At 47.4% G+C, this 10,750-nt stretch overlaps 1 protein-coding gene across 1 annotated transcript; it reads left to right on the top strand.

Moving 5' to 3' along the window:
• Positions 1-4,899: 4,899 nt before the first annotated feature.
• Positions 4,900-9,819, top strand: OLIG2 (oligodendrocyte transcription factor 2). The gene is made up of 2 exons (XM_085623125.1): positions 4,900-5,021; positions 7,563-9,819. The coding sequence occupies exon 2, from the start codon at positions 7,596-7,598 to the stop codon at positions 8,421-8,423; it is 828 nt and encodes a 275-aa protein (XP_085479251.1). The 5' UTR covers positions 4,900-5,021; positions 7,563-7,595; the 3' UTR covers positions 8,424-9,819.
• The last annotated feature ends 931 nt before the right edge of the window (positions 9,820-10,750 follow it).

Raw genomic sequence — 10,750 nt, forward strand, 5'->3', positions numbered from 1 at the left:
TTGTTTTAAATCCTGAAGTTTAAATGAAACTAATAAACTTCCCCCTAAAGTTAAACATTGATGTTTAACACTTTAATTAACTAGTAATTTAATTAGAACTTAATAAAAATTAATACTGCATTCAATTATAAACTAATTGGGGCTGTTAAAAACTATTTTAAAATTCAATAAATGTGTTTTTATTTTTAAAAATGTACATGAAATGTTATTTATTTACATTTTTAACTATTTAAAATAATGTAATTGAATATAAAAGAATTTTCTAAGGAGGTTTATTTTAAGTCCCTAGCTCCATTATTTTGTATGGGAGGTGCAGCAATATTAGTAGTTGGTCATGTGAAGCTGCACTTACTACTGTTTCTTTTTTGGCAGTAGTAACTGCCACTCCTTTTTCAGGGACGGAGACTTGTAATTCTACACTTTACAGTAACTTTAAACTCGTATTTGTAAATACACAAAAGTAGTAATGTTATGCTAATCTGAACGCATACAGGGCAGCAGAAACTGACCTATATGTGTGATGTGCTATGTTGTTCATTTATGATATTTTAGTTCACCCTATGCTTCTTATGCAACTTAATTATGGTGATGTCACAGTGACGTTATGATGCGCTGGGTGCTTTCCCTTGTGTTATGTTAGATTGTGTTTGTGCTATTTAACTTTATGTTACGTTTGGGCACGTGGGTGTTGTACTTCATAAATGCCTGTGACTTATCTAGTTGTTGTGTTATGCTATTTTAGTAATGCTGTGTCAGTGTGCTGGTAATGTTCATATTACAGATAGTAGGGCAGCAGATATAACAAGATCCCTGACTGCTGGAAATCTGGGAGTACGACCCCTGCTTGACAAGGCATCCATAGGGTACCAGGCCCGCGGTGTTGATGGAGCTGTCGCAACATATTACATGCTGTGTGGGGGATGGGGAGAGTTATACCATGGGGGCGGTAAGGTGTGTGGGGGCGTGAAGAGTTTTCAGGCAAGGCCCCGGCGCGTCTCTGAACGCCCCGCTGCTGCAGCAAGGCCCCCGCCACGCACATTCCTTGTAAGGTCCAACACGCCCCCGTGTCCCCCCACACACACTCTTTCTGTCCTAGTCGGGGCACGCATTTCTAAGCAGAACAACAATGGGGGGGGGGGGGGGGAGAGGGGGGGCGACAACACATCAAAATACACAAGTTGATTTAGTGATACTCAACAAAATATGCATGTAATATGACGCCTCTTAGTTTTGCAATACCATTTGTTGAATCCATTTTACAAATATGCCATTAGTACGTGAAAACCAAAAATGGCATCAAGCTGTTTTGTGGATTTCCCAGGCAACGTGGGTATTTGTCTCGTCGTATGTAGCCCAGGCACGCTTAGGGCTCACTGGTCAAACCGCTCCCTGCACCATCACATTGACACCACTACTGCCGTTCATCGTGTCCTAAATCAGTTACCGCGACATGTTTCTTTACCGCGTCATATACACCGCTCCGGATGCTGTTTACCGCTCCTTATACTGCCAAGCGTTGTACACGTGGTTTTGAGATATTTGTGAAGATTACACTAAGAGGGGGAAAAGGAGTTTAGTCATTAACTCCTATATCTGCGAAACATTTAAAACAGAAATATACACCTTTCGTACCACACTTTTTAGTGACGTACAACAAGATTCCGAGTTTGAGGCAAACAAGCCGACGTTCTCACACCCCGGCGCCGCACATACACCGTTTTATACATAGGCACGAATTGACAATCAAACAGGCCGGCTCGACACAGGAGCCCACACAACAACACACATCTTTCTTTCACAAGGGCACCACACTGGTGTATACATGAAGGCTGGGCTGGCCTCTATTCTACACACAATCCTCGAACCTCGCACTACTGCGCGCGGTATAAACCCGCACACACACATACACAAGAACAACCTGGCCCGGGCACTCACAAGTTCACGTGCGAAGCCCCTTTCACGCTCTAACAGTCGTGCCTCATAAAGACCAACACAAGAGGTCGCCGTGTACACTAAGGGACCCACCCATACGTCAGTCTGGCCTCTCACACAGTGTGCTTGTACCTGTGCCACACAGGCACACACGGGCACAAACCTGAGAGATCGGCATGCCTCCCTCGATCCATACAAAAGCTGGATATATAACAGAGCAGCATGGGTGCGCGCGGGCATGAGGGTTACACATCTCTCTCACATACACCAGAGTATAACTTGTCTGTCTCTCGCGCACACACACACACTCGGGTAAGCTCCACCACTCCGACACATTTTCTTAATTGAACTGTTGCAGCTCGTCATAACCGTTGAAAATCACAATTTCAAGCTTCACTTCTTGGCGTTTTAAATACATGTTTAACGGTTGATTGGGGCTTGTTGGGACAGCTGGGAGACACATGGGCGAGTAAGTCATACAATAAAGAAACGAGAGCAACGGACAGAGGCGAGTGTCAGAGCACGCACCGGGATGAACTGTGTAAGGGGGCCAGCGGCTCTGCGCACACGTGGCTTCTGGGCAGCGCTGGGACTAAAGCGCCTAAAGTACGAAGGGACGAGTTTTGGTGCGCTATTTACCAGAGAGGATACGAGTTTAAAACCCTTTTGGAGAGAGATGTTGTTTACAAACAACAGAGCAAATCACTAAACTGTACAGATCTGCATTTTAATATTTTTATTTTTTATTTTAACTGAACTTTATAAAGTTTTCCTAACAGATAACATGCCGAATGAACTAAATCTAAAATATAAAGTAAGCGGAAGAAGGTTCGACGTGGGATGAGATGAAGAACCCAAACGAAGAACCTGTTCAGACGACGAAACTAAAGTTTTCAATCCACGACCTTTAAAGGCACAAAAGTGCCTTTAAAAACACATGGCTTACTTAATAATAAGATATTGTAGTTCGTAACAAATTGTAAATTTGAGACGAAGGTTTGTGTTACAAGGAGGGGATTCGAGTGAAACTAAAGCCCTGTGAAGGGTTTATAGTAGTATTTTACGTCACCCATCAAATATCAAACAAGCAGGATCGCAGCGTGCCCTGTACATGTGTCCAAGCTATTATACCCATGCATTGACATTATGATACGGCACATCAGTGCACATGGCTCATTCTATATCACAAAAACTGCGCAGATTTGTATATCTTCAGTTCTGCACACTCGACAGATAAGTGTCTGTGCCTTGGGTGTGAGAGGCATTGTGATTCGCTTACGATATATCACGACATCCTTCACATACGTGCCACCTATAACCCTCGGGCAGTGGGTTACTAACCAGATGCCCTCGAAGGTGTGTGCAGCCTATTTCCTGACACACGAGGCCAGTGCCCATCAAATGAGTACAGCCTCTAGCACCAGAAGAGTGCATAGTACAGTACAGTGTACTGCAGTGCAGGGGGGGGGGCAGGGGGGGAGCACTGCAATGTGCCCCCCAAACCAGGAGCTCCTGAAACGTGACACGGAGTTACTAAATATACATTGCATAATTTACAAATTACTAGAGCGGGTGTAAAAGGATCACAGGAGCTTCTGTTTTGCGGACACCGTTGTGGTGTGGTGTCACGGCGGTTCACCCATCCCGTCAGCACTGCAGCCGAGGCGCATGTCTCCTTTCAGAGATGTACAGTCAGTCACGCAACCCGCTGGATGTGCACGCAGGCGACCCGCACAAGTGCATAACCTACAATTCACAGCCACTGGGCTGAGCACAAGCAGTTCATCAATCCATGTACTTTATTCGTGTTCGAACCAGACCCAATGGCTATCAGAAGTTTACAAATAAATCGAGAGAGAGGGCCCCACGCACCCCTTTTGAACAATACGACCTTGCTGTTTATATACGCAGTTTACAACATAAGAGAAATCACCACAATGGGCTGTTTCACAAGTAAAAGGGGGGACTCACTGCAAAAAGTCCATGGCCAGGCTAAGCGTTCGGGTTTCATGGAGCTGTACCATAACTAGTATGGGGGTACCATGTGTATACATCCCACCCAATGTGTCTTTCACATACGCGAAATCTATAGCTGGCAAGCAGCAGGTTGTGAATGTGTGCACGTCCCTTACATGTGTGCACTCAATCACACGAGCAGTGAGATGTGAGCACGGCAAATTGGTGCAGACCCCGACACAAGTATAATCTATACCCCTGGCCTGTGGGATGTAAAGACATGACGTGAGTGGTGGGTTTTTATAACGTAAAGACCCGCCATACATTGACAACAATGTGCAACTGTGTGTGGTCCTTGTATCTGCACAGACAGGCGTGTGCACACTATGCCAGCGTGCAATATGTACACGTTGCACCCCATAGCCCCGCCCAGAAAGCAGGATATGCACACAGACGAGCAGAGCATGCAGTGTGTACATGTGCAGTCTATATATGCAGGCAGCGAGGGTTGCACACAGTAAATCACCGCGTTCCCTGTGCCCCGGATGGTGTTCAGGAGCTGGCACCTCGGTAAGTGGATAAGTGAGTGCGGGATGATACTGTGCATTGTCACAGTGAGTGTTTACTTTGGGTTAAAAATCCTGATGTGTTTGTGAAAGCCATTAAAACCCTCGAGTGATGCGTCCCGCTGGAGTACTCGTGGGGGCGGGGCGCTGGGCTGGGTGTGTTTCTTTTCAAACTGTGATTGTTCTCTCTGCCGCTGGGGTTTGTTTGGTCTGTTTTCCTCGCCAGCTGTTCCCAAGACTGTCACTGTGTGCAGTGTTGGGTCTGTGAGTGTGGCACGGCTCCCACTCCCTGCCTGCCATTGGCTGCTTCTGGCTGAGGAGTGTGTCCTGCAGTCGCCTTGAGTGACATCAGGCTTGCAGCCCCCCACCAGCACTCGCCCATTGGACAGTCTGCTCGCCCCCCACCCCTTGCTCCCGGGACAACAGCATTGTGCTCCCCCGGGAGCCGGTGTCTGATCCGGCTATAAAAACCAGAGGAGACCCCGGAGGTGCTGATTACCCTGTCACAACAGCCACAGATCTCAGAGAGGACCGCCCGACGCCGCACCGTCAGCCACAGGCAGACAAGTAAGGGTCTTCTCAGCTCCGTGCATGCCGGCCACAGACAGGGAGCACAGGAAGGGCGTGTTGTGGGGTCTCTGGGTCTGTACTGAAGTAAAGGGTGTGATAAGTATATTTTCCTCACCGTGCATGTTAGCCACAGGCAACACACAGGAAGGGCGAGTTGTGGGGGTCTATGGGTCTGTACTGAAGTAAAGGGTGTGATATGTGTCTTCTCCTCACCGTGTATGCCAGGCAGCCACAAGGAAAACACAAGAAGGACGTATAGTGGGAGTGGGGTCTCCAGGTCTGTACTTAAGTAAAGGGTGTATGTAATACGTGTCTTCTCTGCACCGTGCATATTGGCTACTGGTAACACACACGAAGCGTGTATTGTGGCTCTGCACTGAAGTAAAGGTGCGAGTGTCTTCTCTGCACTGTGCATGTCAATCAGTGGGAAAACACAGTGTGTGTTGTGGGGATCTCTGGGTCTGTCGTGAAGTAAATGTGCGAGTGCCTTCTCTGCACTGTGCATGCCGGCTACTGGGAGACACAGGAAGAGTGTGTTAACCAAGTTGGGAAACTTAACGTTCCTTATTACAAATAAGAGAAGCCTCTCCCTAGAAATGGAATCGGGGGTTGAGTGGGAAAGGGCTCAAGTACAGGGCAAAGGTAGCTAACATGAGCGGTTCGTGGCTAAGAAGGTGAAAGGAAACAGGTTCCAAACAGCACTTACTGCTAATCTTCAGCCCGCTTGTAGCTCCGGTTTGGGGCTGCTAAAGAAGCCAGGGCATGGGACATAAAGTTGGCTTTGTGAGGGTCAAGTTGCGAGTTAGAATTCGTGCCAAAGAAACAACGGTTCATGGTCTCTGCTTGAAAAGCAAATGTGTGTCGGTTACCGGTGAACTCGGGAAGAGAACAGATAAAAGAGGCGCCTTTGTTACCTCAAGTCAATGTTATCGTTCATTAACTATGCCTTCCACCTGGACTATGAGCTAACAGAAACAGAACAGTGTGTTATGGACACTTTTTTTTGCTACATCAGTGAGGGATTTGCATGGGATTCGTTTTAGCCAGAATCCAAACTGTGTTCATTAGGTTTTCCTACCACAGTTCACCAAATGTTGACTTTAACATGCACCCCGTGTGGATGTGCGGCTGTATTAGTAAATTCGCGCGCTGTTCGAATGCGGGATTCTAGTCGCGAATTTAAACTACGCCTGCAAGTCTAAGGTTGATTTTTAAGCAAGCATCGTGTTATACAAACATTGCCAGGGTTTGTTAGCATGCTTCAATTATTTGTCAATATTAATTGGGTCAGATGTCAGTTGTCCTCCTGTACCAGATAGTGATGCAGTCTGCATGAAGTGATGTCTAAACGGTGGAAATCCACATTTGGAATACTTCATGTGCTCTGAGCTCAGGTGTGATGTTTCACTAGACTTAGAAATATGCGCCTTTGTGATCGTTTTGTTAAATTTTCCATAAAGTGCTGAACGACGCCCGTGCAGCCTCTAGGCGCAGCGCAGAACATAACGGTATATAGCATGTGCGTGAGGTCGGTGTCTGACTTTCATATGGGATTACCATGTCATGGATTTATTATGTTATATCACAAGCGTGTCCTGTGCTCGAGATTAGGTGTTTTTATTATGCGATTTCGTTTACTGCGTCGCTGAATTGTGCGATGTCTGCGTTTGGTTTACTTTAATATACAATTGTCTGCTACTGTATAGGGACATAGAGTTACTCGGACATATATATATCAGTTTCTTTCGGTCTGACGTGTTGGTTACGTTTTATTCTTTAATATGAGAATGCATTTGGGGGTGTTGAATTCCTAATCCGGTGATGTATTTTGAGCAGCATGATTAGATTACTATCAGTGAAGTTCCCGGTTGTTACGTTACATTACTGTGTGGAACTCAACGCATTAGTGGCTTAAGAGGGATTTATATGTATAAATATATATTTAGATATTATAGGCATGGGTGGGTTTAATGCCTAGTTTAATTTTGCCTGTCACTTTGATTTGTAATACCGGTGCGTTTTAGACTGGTTCCTTTAGTTTAGTTGATGACTTTATTGTGGTCATATGGTTAAAGCTCCTGGCGATTTTATTGCAGCAATGTGCATTAGGCTGATGAGAACTACATTACATGATGTTTATGGGTCTGCTATATGACCACTTCGACTTGCGTTTAGGAGTCAACGGCGTGACTATAAGGTACTTTTTTGAAGTTCTTGGATACCATATATTGAGGGGTGCGTGAATATGTCTTAATGAAGGCAGTGCAACATGCCTTCGTGATTGGACGTTTCTATTTGACTGAGATAATTTATCGGATGTTTGTAACATAAAGGAGTACATAAAAAAAGAATAGGCTTTGGCTATGCATCTTTGAAACGGCATGTTTTTTTTAGCTACTATGTGCCTTTAGCGTGGTATGTATATGATATTTTGGGACTGAGTCACTTTGTTAAGATGTGTGGACAAAAAAACATAACTTTGTAGCTAGGTATGTCCCATCTCCAGAGCCTAACCAACACCTCCTCTCTTCTTTCCAGCACAACCCCCTCGTGTCCCGGACAGGCCGCAGAATGGACTCGGACGCTAGCCTGGGTTCCAGCCGGGCATCCTCGCCAGAGGTGGACACGATCTTCATGAACCACGCGCGGGGACGGGGTGGCTTCGCCGGCGCCGTTTCATCGTCCACGCAGAACGACTCCCCGCCCGGCTCGGCGGCCAGCGACCTCAGCGCCGAGCTGCGCAACGCGATGGCTATGGCTGCCGCCGCCGTGTCGGGTGCTGGCGGGGACCAGCTGGCCGCCTTCAAGGCCGCCGCAGCCGCCGCTCACGCCCAGGCAAAGAAGGACAGGCGGCCGCTGTCGGAGCCGGAGCTGCAGCAATTGCGGCTGAAGATCAACAGCCGTGAGCGGAAGCGCATGCACGACCTGAACATCGCCATGGACGGCCTGCGTGAGGTCATGCCCTACGCGCATGGGCCGTCAGTACGCAAGCTCTCCAAGATCGCCACGCTGCTGCTGGCCCGGAACTACATCCTCATGCTCTCCAGCTCCCTGGAGGAGATGAAGCGGCTGGTCAGTGAGATCTACGGCGGCGGTGGGAGCCAGCACCACCACCCCGGCTTCCACCCGGCCTGTGGCAGCGCCCTGGCGCACTCGGCTGCGGCCGCCGCCGCCTTGCCCTCCTCCGCAACTCACCACCCTATTCTGCCTCCTCCGGGGCCCCTGCGGCCGCCCCACGGTCTGCTCAAGTCCCCGCCAACGCCGCTGGGTGGAGGAGCCTTCCAGCACTGGACGGGTATGCCTTGCCCATGTAGCATGTGTCAGGGGCCGCCCCCGCCTCACCTCTCCGGCATGGGGAATACCGGCCTGGTGCCCAGGCTCACGGGGGACTCTAAGTGAGTAGTACCCACCCTTCAGCTCAGGACCTTTCAGACCAAGACTTGCCATCAGGAGAGAAGGGGCAGGGTGGGCGACTTGTGGAGGGTAGTTTGAACAAGTGACTTTATTATGACTACCATGAAAGACAATTGAACTCAAAGGACAGCATGCTTCCTGCACACTGTGGTCCCATAAGAGAGATCGAAAGAAGCACATACCTCTCAAGGAGCACAGAGGATCCGATCATCTATCCCTATATGCTTTTTGTTTTTATAAAAGATGTGGCCCTTTAAGGTTTGCGGAAGTTACAGTTGGGCCAACATCTCCACTTCACTCTCAAAGAACTGTCCTTTGTGCGTTGATAGGTTGGAAGCCCTGCTGCCTCGTCAGACATACACCCCAGGTACAGTCACTGCCCTTGTGTCACACTCCCTGCCAGCCCCACCCGTGTTCACTATAAAGTGGCGTCCGAGCACCCTTTAGAAACAGTTCAAAGAGTAGTGGGCCAGAAAATGGCAACTCCACTGTCTATCTGTGCCTCCTCACAAATCGTCCCTCTACCCTGGTCTTGGGCACATCAAATCCGCTTTCCTATTAACTATTTGGTTCAGAAGCGTCCATCCTCAACCCCCTGCACCTCATTGCACATCAGCCCCCACACCCATCAGCACGAGCTATTCCTTGTTGGCGAACGAATTAGACATGGCACTGCACTCGCAACTAGCCCTTGTCCATCTCTCTGTAGGACAGTCCAACCCTCAAAAATACAAGCTCGAAACTGCAAGTGAACTGTTGGGGCACGCAAACACTACCCTGTTGATTCCTTTTCGCCTTGCTGAAGCATGCATGATGTCTTTGCTCACCTCTCGTGGGCACCAACCACAGTTGAATACGAGCTCTTTTATTATGTATATTTATAAATATGTACATTTAAAATATTTTGATAGAAAGTGAAAATAGTTTTCTGGATTAAACAAATCGCCCTAGTTTTATCGTGTCCTATCCCCCCATTCTCACCAGAACTACTGCGCGCCAACTTTCGTATGAATGAAGCTAGTTTACGCCTGTTTTTTTATTTTTGGATTTGTAAATATACAATGTCATGATGAGCTCGAGAGCTTTGCCTTGTGAATGTTAAGGTTTCAGCGCACACATTTGTTTCCGGTTTCCTGCCAAGTTTTACAAAAAAGCTGCAAAAGCATGTCCATGTGTTTTACATGTTTAAACAACACACTGCCTTTTCTAAGTCTCTCAACTGCACTTGTCATCGTATCTGAACAGATATAACAAAATACTTTCATATCACTTGCCGATATTTTATCGTGTTTATTTTTGTAAAAAGAATGCTAACATATTTATTGCCTTTGGTTGCAAAATGACAGTGGGCCACTGTTAAGAATTTAAATAAAACAGTTTTATGTAAATAACATCTCTGTGCTTTGTGTTATGGTGGGGGTGGGGGCGGCGGGCACGGGAAACAAGGAGCAATACAAGAACCTATATTGTGTGCCGAAAGACCATGTACACGCATTACAAGCCGCAGTGCACTGTGTTCCTGCATCACCACAAAGTACATCGCGACTCCGTACACGGATCCCTGGTAAATGCTGGTGCTTTGATTGAAAACCCGGTACATCAGAGTACTGCCCACAGGGTGCGTGCTGCGGTTTACTAATACTTGATTAGTTATTCTCCAGTAGATAACGAGTGCTGTACACAATAGCTCAGTGCATATGCATGTTTTCCATCGCAACGCCCAGCGCACTGCTTACTACTTTACAGTTCAGCGCAGTGCTTCACATCAAGAACATTACACAGCGGAAGGTTACTTCTCTTCCAGTGAAGTGTACATCCTTTCGACTAGAGGAGAGGATGTGTTCTGACGACTAGATTGCCGACGTTGGAGCTGGGAAACCAAGGTTCGAGCCTCGGGGTCGCGTCCATATTCTGTGATTCTTGGTAAAATCACTTAATCTCCCGGCGCCTATCCCAAAAATTCAACAAAAAAATGAATGTGTCTTTGTGTAATGTAACCGGTGCTCATGTAAAGCGCTCCAATACCTTGAGGTCGAGTTCGCGCTATATAAATCTGCAAACATTAAGTGCACAAGTTCCGCTCGTATACCGGCACTTCACCGTGGTGAGGCCAAACCCCACAGTGTGGCACACAGGCAAGTAGTGGCAGAGCATAGAATCTCTGGGCTGTCTTAGAGTCGTGCTAGATTTTTTTTTAAACAACGCAGCATTTGCTGACCACGGGAAATCAAGAGTACCCCAAAAGGTGAAGGGGGGGCAAGGCATGTCATGTCACTACCGAGGGCGGTACATTCACTCCCTCAACCCAGACC

This window comes from Triturus cristatus, chromosome 8 (assembly GCF_964204655.1).
Source record: "Triturus cristatus chromosome 8, aTriCri1.1, whole genome shotgun sequence".
Classification (NCBI taxonomy): Eukaryota; Metazoa; Chordata; class Amphibia; order Caudata; family Salamandridae; genus Triturus; species Triturus cristatus.